Source organism: Echinops telfairi, unplaced genomic scaffold (genome assembly GCF_000313985.2).
Source record: "Echinops telfairi isolate 266 unplaced genomic scaffold, ASM31398v2 ScPeMD7_655;HRSCAF=1070, whole genome shotgun sequence".
In the NCBI taxonomy this organism is placed as follows: domain Eukaryota; kingdom Metazoa; phylum Chordata; class Mammalia; order Afrosoricida; family Tenrecidae; genus Echinops; species Echinops telfairi.
Window position 1 is genome coordinate 33773878 of NW_022104553.1, and position 16177 is coordinate 33790054.

A 16177-nucleotide genomic window follows, 5' to 3' on the forward strand; every position below is an offset into this window, starting at 1 on the left:
CCCACGCCAGCTCCACTGCCTGAGAAGAGACGGTCGATCCTAAGGGAACCCACATTTCGCTGGACCTCGCTGACCCGGGAGCTGCCCCCGCCACCAGCACCGCCACCTCCAGCCCCCCCTCCAGTCCAGCCCCCAGCTCCTCCACCTCCACCGCCACCTCCTCCTCCCCTTCCCCCTCCTCCCCCTGCCCTGACAACCCCATCTCGGAGGCCCCTCCTCCTCCGGGCCCCTCAGTTCACCCCCAGCGAGGCCCACCGCAAGATCTATGAGTCCGTGCTCACCACGCCACCCCTCGGGACACCTGAAGCCCCTGAGCCAGAGCCACCGCCTGCTGACGACTCTCCAGCTGAGGCTGAGCCACGGGCGGTGGGCCGCACCAACCACCTCAGCCTGCCCAGATTTGCCCCTGTGGTCGCCAGCCCTGTGAAGGCTGAGGAGCCCCCCCAGGAGGCTCCACCTCTGAGCAATGAGCAGCAGCCCCTGGCTCAGCCACAGCCGCCCCAGCAGGCCCTGCAAGCCCAGCAAGCCCAGCTCCTCCCTTCGCAGCAGCCCCCAATGCAAGTGCAGCCGCCATCGCCCCTGGAAAAGGCCCGGCTCGCGGGCCTGGGCTCCCTGCCGCTGTCAGGGGTAGAGGAGAAAATGATCAGCCTCCTCAAAAGGGCCAAGGTGCAGCTGTTCAAGATCGACCAGCAGCAGCAGCAGAAGGTGGCGGCGGCCGTGCCGGTGAGCAAGGTCCCTGGGCCGGGCTCCTGCACCCAGTCCGGCCATCTTTGATTCCTTTCAGCCCCTTGACCTGCCGTCCTAGGTACCCTCCGCCATTGCAGGAGTTCTCAGAGCCAGTCCTTCCTCCCTTCCCCCATACCTTCTGCCCTGCCCGTCTTCCCAGACCCTGACCCTGTGTCTCACCCCCACCCCACCCAGCTGAGTCCTGGAGGGCAGATGGAGGAGGTCATGGGGACTGTCAAGCAGATCCCAGACCGAGGTTCTGTCAGATCGGAAGATGAATCAGTGGACGCTAAGAGAGAGCGACCCTCGGTATGGAGAGGGAGGAGGAGCCCTGTGTCTGAGCCCACCCCACCCCGGCCTTCCCTGGAACAAGGCAAGCGGTTGGAGGATTGGGGCCAAGAGCAGCTCCCACTTATCTCAACATCTCTCCTCACGCAGGGCCCTGAGTCCCCTGTGCAAGGTCCCCGCATCAAACATGTCTGCCGCCATGCTGCTGTGGCCCTGGGGCAGGCCCGGGCCATGGTGCCCGAAGATGTCCCCCGTCTCAGTGCACTCCCTCTCCGGGACCGGCAGGACCTCGCCACCGAGGGTAGGGCAGGGGAGGGAGGTTTGTGAGGAGTCTGGACAGGTGTGTTTTAGGGGGTGAGTCAGCAAGGGCCTAGGAAGTGGGAGTTGAGTCAGGTACTTAACTTGGGGGCTAGGTGACAGGTAGGTCAGCATGCCAGGTCTTGAAAAAGGGTCGCTGGGCAGTGTGTGTGTATACTCGTACGTATATACCTGGGACCCGAGCTGACTGGGAAAGCGGCTGTCGGCTGGTTGGATGGGGCCTGGGCTTTGTGGCTCCATGTTCTCCTTCCTCTCTCTACGGCAACAGAGATGTCATCCGCATCTGAGACTGAGAGCGTCCCTTCACAGTCCCAGCAGGAAAAGGTGGAGGCAGCCGGGCCAGGTGGGGATTCCGAGCCTTCCGTGTCTGCAGGGGCCCTGGCCCATACGCCCCGGCGCTCGTTGCCCTCCCACCACGGCAAGAAGATGCGCATGGCCCGGTGCGGGAACTGCCGGGGCTGCCTGCGGGTGCAGGACTGTGGGTCCTGTGTCAACTGCCTGGACAAGCCCAAGTTTGGGGGCCCCAACACCAAGAAGCAGTGCTGTGTGTGAGTGACTGGGGTGCAGCCTCTGCCCAGGCCCCCCTTCCCAGCCCCCCTCGTGCCCACCCAGACCTGTGGGGTCGGCATCCTTGTGGAGAGCTTCCTCTCTTCCCCAGACCACCAGTCCCCTCCCCTGGTGACCTGCCGCTCCCCTCCCCAGATACCGGAAGTGTGACAAGATAGAGGCCCGGAAGATGGAACGGCTAGCTAAGAAAGGTAACTTGCGGTCTGAGGAGCCAGCGTGTCTCCCCAGGAGCTCACTTAGACGCCTGGGCAGAGGGGCCCACGGCTCTACTTCCTGCTCCCTTGCTCCCTGTGCCATGTGCCGCCATTGCCCGCTGCCTGCCTCCACTCCGTCGGGCGCTTTCCACCTCTTCCCCGCCCGCTCGCTGCTCTCACACGCCGCTGTTGCCCTCTGGCTCCTCCGCCTCCCAGCTGTCCCTCTGTCCCTGGCTGAGCTCGAAGCCCACTAAGTCCCCTGTTCCCACAGGCCGGACGATAGTGAAGACGCTGTTGCCCTGGGATTCCGATGAATCTCCGGAGGCCTCCCCTGGTCCTCCAGGCCCACGCCGGGGGGCGGGATCTGGGGGGCCCCGGGAGGAGGTGGTGGCCCCCCAAGGGCCCGAGGAGCAGGACTCCCTCCTACTGCAGCGCAAGTCAGCCCGGCGCTGCGTCAAACAGCGACCCTCCTATGATATCTTCGAGGACTCGGACGATTCAGACCCCGGGGGTCCCCCTGCTCCCCGTCGTCGGACCCCCCGAGAGAATGGTGCGAGTTGCTTACTACTTCCTCTGCCAAGAATGTGGTCCCGTGTCTGTGGGGGGGACAGGGTGCCAGGCCCCGGCACTGCCAGTGTGATGGGGAAGGTGGCTGAGGAGTGTGACGTGCTCAGTGGGTGTCTTGGGCAGGGCCTGCCTGGAGCTGTGCTAGTGGGCACTGCCTAGTTAACCAGTGCACGGGACAGTAGAAGAAGGGCCGCGGCCTGGACTCACTGCGCCTATGTCCTGCCTAGAGCTACCAGTCCCAGAACCCGAGGAGCAGAGCCGGCCTCGCAAACCCACCCTGCAGCCTGTGGTGCAGCTCAAGGCCCGCAGGCGTCTGGACAAGGTCAGCCTGGCTGCACACCCAGCACCCCGCCCGTGGGAGGCGAAATTCCCTCCCTTCCTCTCACTGCCTCCTAGCCAATCAGGCTCTGAGACACTTGAGCCCTGGGGTGTGTCCCCAACTGCGGGGCTAAAGCAGTCCCTGCCATCTGGAAGGGCCTGAGGACCCTGCGGGGGTGGGGTGGCGGCCCTGACCTCCCTGCAATTCCTCTGTAGGACTCGTTGGCCCCTGGCCCCTTTGCTTCTTTCCCCAATGGCTGGACTGGAAAGCAGAAGTCCCCTGACGGAGTGCACCGGGTTCGCGTGGACTTCAAGGTACGGAGGGGCTAGGTCTCGGGAGCCGGGGCTCGGAGGCTGCGCCTGGCTGGTGCTTGTGGCCATGCCCCGATGCTGGGTCCTCTCTCCCCTCAGGAGGACTGTGACCTGGAGAACGTGTGGTTGATGGGCGGCCTGAGCGTGCTCACCTCCGTGCCCGGGGGCCCGCCCATGGTGTGCCTGCTCTGCGCCAGCAAAGGCCTGCATGAGGTTAGAGCTTTGCCTTTTTGCCCAAGTCGCCAGGGGGCCGTACCCTATGCTTTCCCCTCCTCTCTTCTCCTCTGGAGGGTCTCACGCTCTGGCCCACTGACCTCACGCTTTGCCTGTCCCTTACCCCTTTCCCAGCTGGTGTTCTGCCAAGTCTGCTGTGACCCCTTTCATCCCTTCTGCCTGGAGGAGGCCGAACGGCCCCTGCCCCAGCACCACGACACCTGGTGCTGCCGCCGCTGCAAGTTCTGCCATGTCTGTGGGCGCAAAGGCCGGGCCACCAAGGTGGGGCCCAGGCTGGCCTAGGGGTGGGGGGAAGGGCGGGGTGTTTATCTGCCAATAGCCCCTGCCATGTTGCCTTTCTCATCACCCAGCACCTCCTCGAGTGTGAGCGCTGCCGCCATGCCTACCACCCAGCCTGCCTGGGGCCCAGCTACCCAACCAGGGCCACACGCAAGCGGCGCCACTGGGTGAGCACCAAGGCCCTCACCCTCTGCACCCCTGCCCTGGGGTTAGACAGAGCCCACACCCACTGGCTCCAGAGCAGGGGCCGTCTGTCAGGAGGGGAGGGCTGGACACCTAACGCTTCCGTTCCAACAAATGACACCATGACAGGGTTGGTCCCTGGAAGTTTCAGGGGCTCGGTGGCTTGCCCAGCCCAGCCCGGGAATCCCTGCTTTTGCCCCGCCAGCCTCCTGTAGGTCTCTCCCCAATCCATCCCACCCCGCCCCCGCACCTCCCTGACCAGTCCCCTCAGCACCTCCTTGTCTGTCCTTTGTCTTCCTCTGCCTGTCGCCCCCCTCCCCACATGAGCCTGGTGCCTGGCTCTCCCCTAACACCCTCCCTGCACCCCAGATCTGCTCGGCCTGCGTGCGCTGTAAGAGCTGTGGGGCAACTCCAGGCAAGAACTGGGACGTGGAGTGGTCTGGAGACTACAGCCTCTGCCCCCGGTGCACTCAGCTCTATGAGAAAGGTGGGGACCTCGTCGTGGGCAGAGCATGGGGACAGAGTGTGTATGGGGGTGGGGTGGGGGGCATGGGCAGGTTTCCAGACGGGCAGTGAGGGCAGGGACTCCCGGCACACTTACACCTGAGCATCTTCTTCCTTCTCAAGGGCCTCGGAGCTTCCCCGGGGCCTCCTCCTCTTGGGGGTCCCTGAGGGTCTGCAGATCTCCAGTAAACAGTTTTAGAAACATTACCTTCCCTCGGCTCCTGAGGCAGCGGCGCCATTAGTGGGCCCTGTCTTTCCCGAGGCACTGCTGGCCGCTGAGCTCCAGCAAAGGCTATGGGGCTAGTGCGAAGCCAGCCTGAGGGCGCCACGGAGGCAGCAGCCTTCACACAGTGGCGACTCCGAGGGGTGGCTGACTGCCGCCTGGTGCCTTTCCTCCAGGAAACTACTGCCCCATCTGCACCCGCTGCTACGAGGACAACGACTACGAGAGCAAGATGATGCAGTGTGCACAGTGCGACCACTGGGTGCACGCCAAGTGTGAGGGCCTCTCAGGTCAGTGCAGGGCTGCTGGCAGCACGTGCTCCAGCTGCCCTCGGCCCCTGGAGGACCCACACCCACACCCACACCCACTGCCGTCGGCTCAGTCCTGACTCCAAGCCACCCTACAGGGTGGTGCAGCTGCTCCTCGGGCTGAGGCTTTCTGGGCACAGACTGTCTCAGCTGACTCCCGTGCCTCAGCTGGGGGTGAGGGGGGGTGGAACTGCTGGTCTTGTCAGCCCGGCACTTAACTTGCTGTGCCACCAGGGCGCCTCCCCAGATGGACACAAAGCCCGCCCCCGCCGCCAGCAAGTCCGTTTTGACTCCTAGTCAGCACATAGCCGAGCAGAGGATTGCCCTTTGGGCGTCTGTGGCCTTGGACCTGGGTGGGAGCAGAGAGCCTCATACTTCTGTTGGCCGGCCTGCAGCGAGCAGTTCAGTCCCTCATCCACTGCCTGCTTCCCGGCGGCTTCTCCCTAGTGGGCCAGCAGGCGGAATGAATGCACTTGGTGGTGGTGGGGCTGCTGGGGTCCTCCCTTCCTCCTTCACCAGCTTCTGGTCTACCTGGCCCCGGCCCTTCCAGATGAGGACTACGAGATCCTCTCGGGGCTGCCGGACTCTGTACTGTACACCTGTGGGCCATGTGCCGGGGCCACCTCCCCCCGCTGGCGAGAGGCTCTCCACGGGGCCTTACGGGGGGGCCTACGCCAGGTGCTCCAGGGCCTGCTGAACTCCAAGGTGGTGGGCCCACTGCTGCTGTGCACCCAGGTCTGGAGTACTTGGGGGCAGGGTGCGGGTGGGGGTTACTGGATTCTGGCTGCACCGGCTCTACTGACCACCCAGTCTCCCATCCCGTTCCAGTGCGGGCAGGACGGGAATCGGCTGCATCCTGGGCCCTGTGGTCTGCAGGCGGTGAGCCAGCGCTTTGAGGAGGGTCACTACACCTCTGTGGTGAGTGGGACGTGGGGATGGAGGCAGGTGGCAAGAGGTGAGTGGGCTGGGGGACAGGGGTGGGGGGTTCTGGCCCTGACAAAGCCCCTTACAGCACAGCTTCATGGAGGACATGGTGAGCATTCTGACAAGGCACTCCGAAGAGGGAGAGGCCCCCGAGCGCCGGGCTGGAGGCCAGATGAAGGGGCTCCTGCTGAAAGTGAGCTATTTGAGGGTGCCCTGCAGTGGCGTGGCGGGGGGCACTGGCCCTGCCAAAGCTGCTGAGGAAGCCAGCTCTTCTCATCCTCTCCACCCACTCCCCAGCTGCTGGAGTCGACATTTGGCTGGTTTGATGCCCACGACCCCAAGTACTGGCGACGGAGTACCCGGCTGCCAAAGTGAGCAGGGTAGCATTTCCTGTGTCTGAGGTGGTGTGGAGGGCCTGGCTTGTTTGGGGGACCTCACAGGACGTTGGAGGGCAGCAGGGGTGCCGGGGCTAGTGGGGCGAGGGACTCCGTGCAGCTCCCGCGCTGCATGTGACAGAGGCTGACCCTTGTGTCCGCAGTGGTGTCCTTCCCAATGCAGTGCTGCCCCCATCCCTGGACCATGTCTATGCTCAGTGGAGGCAGCAGGAGCCAGAGACCCCAGAATCGGGGCAGCCTCCCGGGGGCCCCTCGGCAGGTATGGGAAATGGGAAGTGGAAGCCAGGGCCCCCGTGCCCACAGGCCAGGCTCCGGGTCCTGATCGTGACGCCTCACCCTCCATGTCCTTCCCAGCTTCCCAGGGCAAGGATCCAGCTGCCGCGCCCCCCGTGGAGGACCCCCGTCAATGTGCCCTGTGCCTCAAGTACGGGGATGCCGACTCCAAGGTGAGGGCCGCCGCTGCAGGAAGGCCCAGGGTGGGCTGCCTCAGTCCCAGAGCCCTGCCCCCCAGTGACACCACCCCCTTCCCCTGCTGTCCCTAGAAGGCCGGGCGGCTCCTGTACATCGGGCAGAATGAGTGGACACACGTCAACTGTGCCATCTGGTCGGCCGAAGTCTTTGAGGAGAACGACGGCTCCCTCAAGAACGTGCACGCTGCTGTGGCCCGAGGGCGGCAGATGGTGAGGGCAGGCCTGGCATGTCCCTCTGTCTTGATGCCCATCATCCCCTGGGCATGTCCTTCCACGGTTGTTCTGAGGGACCCACTTGGGGTGTCCCGTTGCTCGGTGCTGGGCACTAGCTGCCTTTCTCGTTGTGCCGCTGCTCTCTGGCCTTAGGCTGAGTGTGCAGCGTGGGAGAGTCCCTGGAGAGCCGCAGCTTACTAGCTGAGCTGGGCCCTGTCCTCACTGTGTCCCCAAGGGCAGGTGCGGAGAGTCCTGCACTCAGAGTGAAGGCCAGTGTTTCCCCACCCTTGTGGATACCGCCACCCAGCAGGTGCTGCAGTGGCCCCCAGCAGGCGGGCTGTGAAGGCAGGTGTCTGCGCTCGGCCCTGCATTAGGAGCTAAGAGTGCACAAGCATCGTGGCCGGGCTGGGAGCGGACTGAGTCGGGTTTCCTGCGAAGAGGGCAGTAGGTCACTTCAGTTGGGAAGCTTTGGTCTGGGCCCTAGACCTGCTACTGTAGGCCCCCCGAGCTCTGCACCTGCAACCGAGAGCAGTCGTGAGGACGAGGTGAAGGTAGTTCCAGTGTAAGAAAGCTGCCGAGCCCCAATACCCTGCTTTCCAAAGGCCTGGAACAGTTGGGATGGGCGCCTGGCCTCGGTGGACGGTGGGGAAGAGGTGGGATTGGTGACTGCCGTTGCTGGTGGAGGTCCATGGCTGGACGGGCCCAGGTGGCGGCTGGAGGGTGGCTGTGATAAGCCGGGCGCTGGTGCTGGCCCCTCCCTTAGCAGCCCTTCCTCCCACTGCCAGCGCTGTGAGTTCTGCCAGAAGCCCGGCGCCACGGTGGGCTGCTGCCTGCCCTCCTGCCTCAGCAACTTCCACTTCATGTGCGCCCGCTCCAGCTGCTGCATCTTCCAGGACGACAAGAAGGTGTTCTGCCGGAAACACACGGACCTGCTAGATGGCAAGGTGGGCCAGAACCGTGGGGGAGACTCTCCCTTCTCTGAGTCCTCTGATCCAACGGGTGCGTCTCTCCTCAGAGCCCCCCCGGGACTCCTCAGGCCACCCCCTGCTGCTGGGGACCTCTGGATGTGTTTGCCCAAAGCCTCTTAGGCCACGTCCTTGGCTGTTGAGTTCCTGCCTGTAGGGCCTTTCCCACACACCCGCTGGGTTCCCTGCCAACCCAGCAACCCCACGGTCACCATTAACCTCCCAGGAGATCGTGACCCCCGATGGCTTCGATGTTCTGCGCCGAGTGTATGTGGATTTTGAGGGCATCAACTTCAAGCGAAAGTTCATGACGGGGCTTGAACCTGATGCCATCAACGTGCTCATTGGTAAGCTGCCCACCATCTGCTTGGCTGTGCCCAACCTGGCCCGCCCCGCCCCGCCTCGCCTCTTCTGACCGGGCCTTTGCTCTCCAGGCTCCATCCGAATCGACTCCCTGGGAACCCTGTCTGATCTCTCGGACTGCGATGGACGGCTCTTCCCCGTCGGCTACGAGTGAGCAGTCCAGGGGCGGCTCAGTAGGGCTGGGGGCTCCAGGACCGAGGCCCCACCCAGCTGTAACCCTTAGCTCCATGATCTGCCCTGCAGGTGCTCCCGCCTGTACTGGAGCACAGTGGATGCTCGGCGGCGCTGCTGGTATCGGTGCCGAATTCTGGAGTATCGGCCATGGGGGCCGAGGGAAGAGCCGGTCCACTTGGAGGCAGCAGAGGAGAACCAGACCATTGTGCACAGCCCTACCCCATCCTCAGGTAGGCGCCAGCCAGCCTCCCCCCTCCCCCCCCCAAAGTGAACACGGAACTCCAGGTGTTGTCAGCTGGCAACGGCAGCCTGGGTTTTGGTGCCGGGGCCAAGAAGTGAGGGTCTCAAACCTTCCGTCGTGTTCCTGCCGACTCGTCGTGACCCTGTAGGGCAGTAGAACTGTCGATCTAGGGGAGCCGAGAGCCCCGCCTCTCACGTGGTTAGCAGCTCAGCATATAACCCCCTACACTACCAGGGCTCCTTTGAAGTGAGGGTAGGACACCACTTAAAACCCTTAAAATGGCAAACTCCTTGCTAATGGGTCAATCCCCACGTTCAGCGACCCCGGGGCACAGTAGAGCTGCCCCTGGGCTCCCCGAGGCTCTTGATGGAGCAGAAAGCCTTTCCCCCAGGGTGGCTGGGGGTTTGAACGGCAGACTTTCCAGTCAGCCCTGCTCCAGGCTCCTGTAGGTCACCGTAAGACCTGCTCTTAGGGGGTGGTGACCTGTGGACCACTGTGTTGCCCTGACTTGGGGCTCTGGGGCTCTGCTGCTGTGGCCCTTGGTGGAGATACGAGCCCGGCTTGGCAGTGGTGAGGGGCGCCGGGCCAGGTAGATCTGGTGGCCCCAGGATAGGAGCCTGGATCTGCTTGGTTCCCAATCTGGTGTCCTCCAACCTGAGCGGGGAGAGAGACGGCCCCGGCAGAGAAGGTGAGGTCCCTGTGACCCACAGCTGGGGGAGCTCTGGGGCAGGTGGGCAGCGGGAAGGAGTTCCAGCATGGATCCTGCTCTGCGTGCTGAGGTGGGGTGGAGCCCGTTAATGGGGAGCCCAACGCCCAGGATGGGCGGCATGTTTGATGTGGCAGGGTGTGCAGAGCAAGTCAGAAAGTGGTGGGACTGGCCCTTCTGGGGTGTGACCCTCGAGAGAGCCACAGGCAGCCCCAACAAGGACCAGGGAGATGGGCTACCGTGGACTCTTGCACCAGCTGTGGTGGAGTGGGTCACTGCACCCCACCCCACCCCTCCTTTTGTGACGAGTTCATTGGTGGGGAAGCCCCTGCTGCCCTGCTGCCATGCTCTTGCCCCTGTAGAGCCCCGAGATCATGAGAACCCCCTGCCAGCCACCGACATCCCTGCCCCCGGAGCGCCTGAGCATCATTCCCTGACCCCGAGCCTGGACCCCCCACTTCGGTCAGATCCAAGCAACGCCTTTCCACTGGCTCCCCGTTCTTTCTCGGGGGCCCGAATCAAAGTGCCCAACTACTCGCCATCCCGGCGGCCCTTGGGGGGCATCTCCTTTGGACCCCTGCCCTCCCCCGGTGAGCCCCGGGAGCGTCCAGGGAGGGGCGGGGCAGGGCAGGTGGGGGCTCAGCGAGGCAGGAGCCTCAGCTGACCCTGACCCTTCCTCCTCCAGGAAGTCCTTCCTCTCTGACCCACCACATCCCTACAGTGGGCGAGCCAGACTTCCCAGCCACCCCCAGACGCTCCCGCCGGCCCAGCCCGCTGACCCCTAGGCTGCCACCCGCCCGGCGTGCCTCCCCGCCCCTCAGAACTTCCCCTCCACTCAGGGTGCCCCCTCCTACCTCAGTCATTGCAACCCTCGCACCTACCTCAGGGGAGCTGGCTCTCCCTGGCCTGGCCCCATCTCCTCCGCCACCCCCCGTAGACCTGGGCCCAGACTTTGAGGACATGGAGGTGGTGTCAGGACTGAGTGCTGCTGACCTGGACTTTGCAGCCAGCCTGCTGGGGACCGAGCCCTTTCAGGAAGAGATTGTGGCCGCAGGGGCCGTGGGGAGCAGTCACGGGGCCCTGGGGGACAGCTCCGAGGAGGAGGCCAGCCCCAGCTCCCACTACATTCACTTCCCTGTGACTGTGGTGCCCGGCCCTGCCGTGACCCCTGGCACCCTCCCGGGAATGCCTCGCATCGAGCAGCTGGATGGCGTGGACGACGGCACAGACAGTGAGGCCGAGGTGGTCCAGCAGCCTCGGGGCCAGGGGGCTCCACCATCAGGGCCAGGGGTAGGCCGGGCTGGGATCATCGGGGCTGCAGGGGACAGGGCCCGACCGCCTGAGGATCTGCCATCCGAAATCGTGGATTTTGTATTGAAGAATCTAGGGGGGCCTGGAGAAGGGGGTGCGGGCCCCAGAGAGGAGCCGCTTCCCCCACCTCCACCTCTTGCCAATGGCAGCCAGCCCCCCCAGGGCCTGCCCCCCAGCCCGGCTGACCCCACCCGGACATTTGCCTGGCTCCCTGGGGCCCCTGGGGTCCGAGTACTGAGCCTCAGCCCTGCCCCCGAGCCCCCCAAACCCGCCACATCCAAAATCATCCTGGTCAACAAACTGGGGCAAGTGTTCGTGAAGATGGCTGGGGAGGGTGAGCCTGTCTCCTCACCAGTCAAACAGCAGCCCCTGCCCCCTCCCATCCCCTCCGCAGCCCCCACCTCGTGGACTCTGCCCTCAGGACCCCTGCTGAGCGTGCTGCCAGTGGTAGGGGTGGTTCGCCCCGCCCCTCCGCCCCCACCCCCACCCTTGACGCTGGTGTTGAGCAGTGGACCCCCCAGCCCCCCCCGCCAGGCTATCCGCATCAAGCGGGTATCCACCTTCTCTAGCCGTTCCCCACCAGCCACGCCCCCAAGCAAGACTCCCCGGCTGGAAGAAGATGGAGAGGCCTTGGAAGCCGACCCCCAACTTCCGGGGCTTGGCGGTAGCAGCGGTGGCAGCAGGTAAGGGGAGATACTCGTTGGGCGGGTGGAGGGGAGGGGGGGGCAAGGGCTCATCTACAACATGTCTGGCCACCAGGTTTAGCCGGGTGAGGATGAAGACCCCCACCGTGCAGGGCATTTGCGGCCTGGACGACCTTGGGGAGCCCGCTGGAGAGGACAGCCCTGGGTAAGTGGACTGTCTCCTCGCCCCCAAGGGCTCAGCCACCGTCCGCCTGTCCCTCCTCTGACTGGCAGTCTCTCTGTAGGCTCTTCCAGGGACAGTCTCCTCTGCTGCCACTTCCTGACCGTGAGCCGCCTCGCGTCCCTGATGGTCCCCCCGACTTGCTGCTTGAACCCCAGTGGCACCACTACACAGGTAGGAGCCAGCCCGCCCTGTCCGGGACTTGGCTGGCCCACTGACAGCCGGCGCCCCAGAGGAGGAGCTGGAGTTACAGAGACACTTTACATAAGGCCAGCTCCGCCCTGCGCCGCCCCACCCCACCGGAGAGGATCTTTCAGCTCCAGGTGGCCTTGCTGAGCACTCAGGCCAAGTGCCTGAGAACGCCGGGGAGGGGGGTCCCCAGGGAGAGAGCCCCCCAGATAGGATGGAGCCCAGAGGACTTAAAAGGGAGAGGCAGGAAGAGTGGGGCGCAGGTCAGGACAGAGTGGTGGCCCGGAGGAAGAGCCTGCACAGTAGCCCTGGCTGCCAGCGTGCCTGGCGCCCCACTCCAGGATGGAAGGCAGAGCAAGGGACCGAGAACAAGACCCTCGCTCCGAGGGGTTTGGTGAGGCCTGAAGAGCCCTGGTGCCATCGGGCTTACATGTTGGGCTGCTGACCATACGGTTAGTAGTTCAAAACCACCAGCCGCTCTGCAGGAGAAAGACGAGGCGTTCTACTCCAGCCAAGAGTTAGTCTCGGGAACCAGCCGTCCTTTCAGGTCACCCTGAGTCAGCGACTATTTGGTTTTTGAGGCAGCCAAACCAGGAAAGTGATTGCATGGCTAGGGAGGTCGGGGAGGACCATAGTGGCCAATTCAGAGGGGGAGCCCCTGAGATGCAGGGAAGAGGACAGGTTAGACACCTTAGTCCATAGGGTCCAGCCAGTTGGCATCCTTCTGACTGGGGGGCTCCCCGAAGCCGGCTGTGAAGTTCTCTGCTAATCGGGGGTAGGTGGGTGTTGGAGGGGGGGGTGTCTTTTTGAGTGGTGGTCACTAGGGACTGCAGGCTAGGGAGGTGACTGCAGCCAAGTGAGCCAGGATGGCTCAGGCCAGGGGCCTGCCCCGCTGGGCTGTGGAGTTTTGAAGCGTAGACGTCAGTGCTGTGAGTGCTCATGGAGTGAGATGGATTGAAACGGGGCCGTAGTGGTTACAGGTCAGGCTGCAGTTCAAAACCACCGGCTGCCCCTCAGGAGAAAGAGTAGGTCATGGCTTCTGTCAAGAGTCACCGTCTCGGAAACCCACAGGGCCAGTTCTACTCTGTTCTGCAGGGTCCCTGTGAGCCAGAAGTCACTCCATGACAGTGAGTTTGAAGAGGCAAGAGTGGGTCGCAGTGTGAGGCTGCTTCTCTGACCCTGACGGACAGGTCCCTACCCACAAGGGTCAAGGATGCAGGCTCATGCCTGAGCAAGTGCGGAGCAGGTCGGAGGAGGCACTGAGGGAGGAGACCTTGATAAGAGGTGTCTGGGCAGTCCCTGTGCGCTTGTGCAGGGGACAGAATGGAGGTGAGGCAGAGAGGGTAGGTGCCAGGAGTGGTGTGGGTGAACCCTGTCACTTTGAGGCCCAGACACTTGGAGCTGCGGCCTGCTTGGGGCTGGACAAGGCCAGGGGGCAAGTCAGGATGCGAGGAGGGAAAGGCCCTGTGAGTCCCACTCTCCCTTCGGGTCTTGCTCGGCCACAACTGGTGCCCTGAGAAACGGTCCGATGAAACCTCCATTCCTTCCACTCCACCCAAAAGCCTCCAGGTCCTGGTGGTCTCTGTGTGACCAAATAGAGCGGTCTGTGCCAGCCACCATTTACTGCAGCCGAGCCCTTCCTCCAAGCAGCTCCTTCCCACCCGCCAGGGCCCCCTACCCCACCTCCCCTCTCTGCTTGGGCCTGATTTTACCAAACTCACCTCAACTGTGCCCCACCTGGGACCTTGGCCTTGACCTTTCTGCCCTTACTCCTGCCCCAGCTGCTCATCTGGCTCCAGCCTCTCCGCGTAGTCTTCAGGTGTAGTCTCCGGCCTGAGCTCCAGGCACCTCCATCCCCATCCCTCAGCCTGCTGATGTCAGACGGGGGCGGGGAGCATGGTCAAAGCCACTGTCCTAAACTGGGCTCTTGGCCTGCAGCCTCTCTCACCTCCTAGTCACTCGGGCTCAGACATCAGCGATGTCCTTGACTCCCACTTACCCTCCCCTTTGTACCCAACACCTGCTACATCAGCAAGTCCCCTTCACACTGTCTTAAATCTCCCCGTCATCCCCAACTGCACCACACTGGGTGGGTCGTCCGTTCCTCCTGTTCTGTTACTCACACCTAAGGCAGTTGGGGAGCCTGCAGAGCCATGCTGGGCTTCCCCTTCATTCCCACAGCCCCGGGGCCTCGCTGTTTGCTTCCCCCTTCTAGTCATTGTTGACTCGGCTCTGCCCACAGTGGCCTTCCTGAGGACTGGGCCCCTCCCTCTGCCACCAGAACCCCTCCCCGCAGTGTGCCTGGGAAAGTTTGTGGGAAAATGCCAATATCCTCCCATTCCCCACCAACTTTTTGAAGCTCCCTCGTGCATTTTGTTTCCCCCCTTCATTTGACAGTGGGGGTGTGGGGGCGGCGGGGGGGGTAGTGAGGGGAATGGGTGAAAGATAGTGGCATTTCCCCAGAGACTCTTTGAAGCTCCTCACGTATCTTGCTTTCCCCTTTCATCTGATACCGTGTACTTTGTTCTCTTGTTTACTGTGTCTTCCCCCAGCTAGAAGGTAAACTCCCCCAGGGCAGGGGCTCGTGTCAGACACCATGTGCTGGTCATTCAGATGCATGCACAGAGCAGAATGACAGCCTGGTCAGAATGGACCCTTGAGAAATAGACATGGGTGTGACTGTGAATAATCCATTGGTAGTATTTACAGAAGTGAGCGATAGATTTAAAATGTCTGCAAGTTTAATTTTCCAGGGTTTTGCCTCTGGTGTGCAAGTGGGGCGTGGGGGTGGTAAAGAGCTTCATGGTACTCTGGGAGGGAGCGGCAGAGCCGGCTGGGGGGGTGGGGGTGGGGAGGTGCGCTAACAAAAAGTCAGCAGTTCGAAACCAGCAGCTGTTCTCGGGGAGAAAGGCGAGGCTCTCTACTCTTGCAAGGAGTTAGTCTCAGAAGCCCACAAGGCAGGCCTTCCCTGCCCTGTGGGGTCGCTTTGAGTGGGCATTGCATTGTTGGCAGTGAGTTCAGTTCTTTGGGGTGTGAGTGACGGAGCCCTGGTGATGCAGTGGGTTTGGGCTGTTAGCTGCAGTCAGTGGTTCAAACCCACCAGCGCTCAGGAGGAGCAAGGCGAGGCCGTCTGTTAGGAGAGCCCCATCTACACAGGGTCGCTGTGAGTCTGTAGACCCGATGGTGGTGGTGGGGTTTGAGGGAGCCACGGGGTTGGGGTGTGCTGCAGTGCCACTCCTCCAGCCCCAGGAGTGGCTCATGGGAGCAGCTCTAAGCGGAAAAGGTGCCACGGGTCTCCCGCGCAGCTGAGGAGGGTGATCAAACTCCAGGCTTCCCCGGAGAGGAAGAGCACACAGTGTGGCTGGGAGGGTGGCTTTGAGTCCAGGAAGGGTGCTCCCCACCTCCTCTGACCTGCTTCCTAGGCCCAGGTGAGGCTTCTAGCTCTGAGGAAGAGCCTCCATCCCCCGAGGACAAAGAAAACCAAGCTCCCCGGCGGGCTGGCCCTCATCTGCGTTTTGAGATCAGCAGCGAGGATGGCTTCAGTGTGGAGGCTGAGAGCTTAGAAGGTTAGTCTGGGGTGGGGGTGGGGGTGGGGGTGGGGGTGGCAGAGTGGCTGGCGAGCTGGCCAGCAGCACACACTCCCTCTTCCCCAGGAGCGTGGAGAACTCTGATTGAGAAGGTGCAGGAGGCCCGGGGGCATGCCCGGCTCAGACATCTCTCATTTAGTGGTGAGTGTAGGGGGTGTGAGGGGCCCCCTGGAGGCTGGGGGATCTTTAGAGGGCTCCCATGTGACTGTCCTCACCTTTGGCTCCCCAGGAATGAGTGGGGCAAGGCTCCTGGGCATCCACCACGACGCGGTCATCTTCCTGGCCGAGCAGCTGCCTGGGGCCCAGCACTGCCAGCACTACAAGTTCCGCTACCACCAGCAGGGGGAGGGCCAGGAGGAGCCGCCCCTCAACCCCCACGGCGCAGCCCGGGCCGAGGTCTATCTCCGGTGAGAGCTGGTTGCGGCCAGGGCACTCCGGTGGCAGCGTAGCTTGGAGTGGATGGGCCAGGGGCCTTGAGAGAAGGCATGGACTGCCCCGTCGTTGTCATCAGAAGGAGGGCCGCCTCCCGAGCAGCAGCGTGACCAGTCTGCCGAGCGGGCCGGCTGCATCTCCGGAAGGAATGGCTGCGAGCTCCTGCCCTTTCTCCCTCCCCTCTGCCCCGCAGCAAGTGCACCTTTGACATGTTCAACTTCCTGGCCTCCCAGCACCGAGCGCTCCCGGAGGGGGCGGCCTGCGACGAGGAGGAGGATGAGGTGCAGCTCAGGTCCACCAGGTACGGCGGGCAGGCTAGGGT

General features: G+C 63.5%; 1 protein-coding gene across 1 annotated transcript in view; it reads left to right on the forward strand.

Annotated features, from left to right (window-relative positions):
- Nucleotides 1-16177, forward strand: part of KMT2B (lysine methyltransferase 2B) — a 19111-nt gene that overhangs the window by 1797 nt on the left and 1137 nt on the right. Inside the window, exons 6-37 of the mRNA XM_045292714.1 lie at nt 1-723; nt 922-1035; nt 1165-1315; nt 1601-1880; nt 2035-2090; nt 2365-2643; nt 2888-2982; nt 3195-3293; nt 3390-3503; nt 3639-3785; nt 3875-3970; nt 4356-4473; nt 4890-5003; nt 5572-5756; nt 5850-5939; nt 6034-6138; nt 6243-6316; nt 6484-6599; nt 6695-6786; nt 6883-7020; nt 7809-7967; nt 8215-8335; nt 8423-8501; nt 8595-8755; nt 9835-10062; nt 10158-11466; nt 11543-11632; nt 11712-11821; nt 15259-15402; nt 15490-15564; nt 15653-15830; nt 16049-16156. Coding sequence (XP_045148649.1) covers nt 1-723; nt 922-1035; nt 1165-1315; nt 1601-1880; nt 2035-2090; nt 2365-2643; nt 2888-2982; nt 3195-3293; nt 3390-3503; nt 3639-3785; nt 3875-3970; nt 4356-4473; nt 4890-5003; nt 5572-5756; nt 5850-5939; nt 6034-6138; nt 6243-6316; nt 6484-6599; nt 6695-6786; nt 6883-7020; nt 7809-7967; nt 8215-8335; nt 8423-8501; nt 8595-8755; nt 9835-10062; nt 10158-11466; nt 11543-11632; nt 11712-11821; nt 15259-15402; nt 15490-15564; nt 15653-15830; nt 16049-16156 — 5948 coding nt within the window. The remainder of the gene's footprint in view (nt 724-921; nt 1036-1164; nt 1316-1600; nt 1881-2034; nt 2091-2364; nt 2644-2887; nt 2983-3194; nt 3294-3389; nt 3504-3638; nt 3786-3874; nt 3971-4355; nt 4474-4889; nt 5004-5571; nt 5757-5849; nt 5940-6033; nt 6139-6242; nt 6317-6483; nt 6600-6694; nt 6787-6882; nt 7021-7808; nt 7968-8214; nt 8336-8422; nt 8502-8594; nt 8756-9834; nt 10063-10157; nt 11467-11542; nt 11633-11711; nt 11822-15258; nt 15403-15489; nt 15565-15652; nt 15831-16048; nt 16157-16177) is intronic.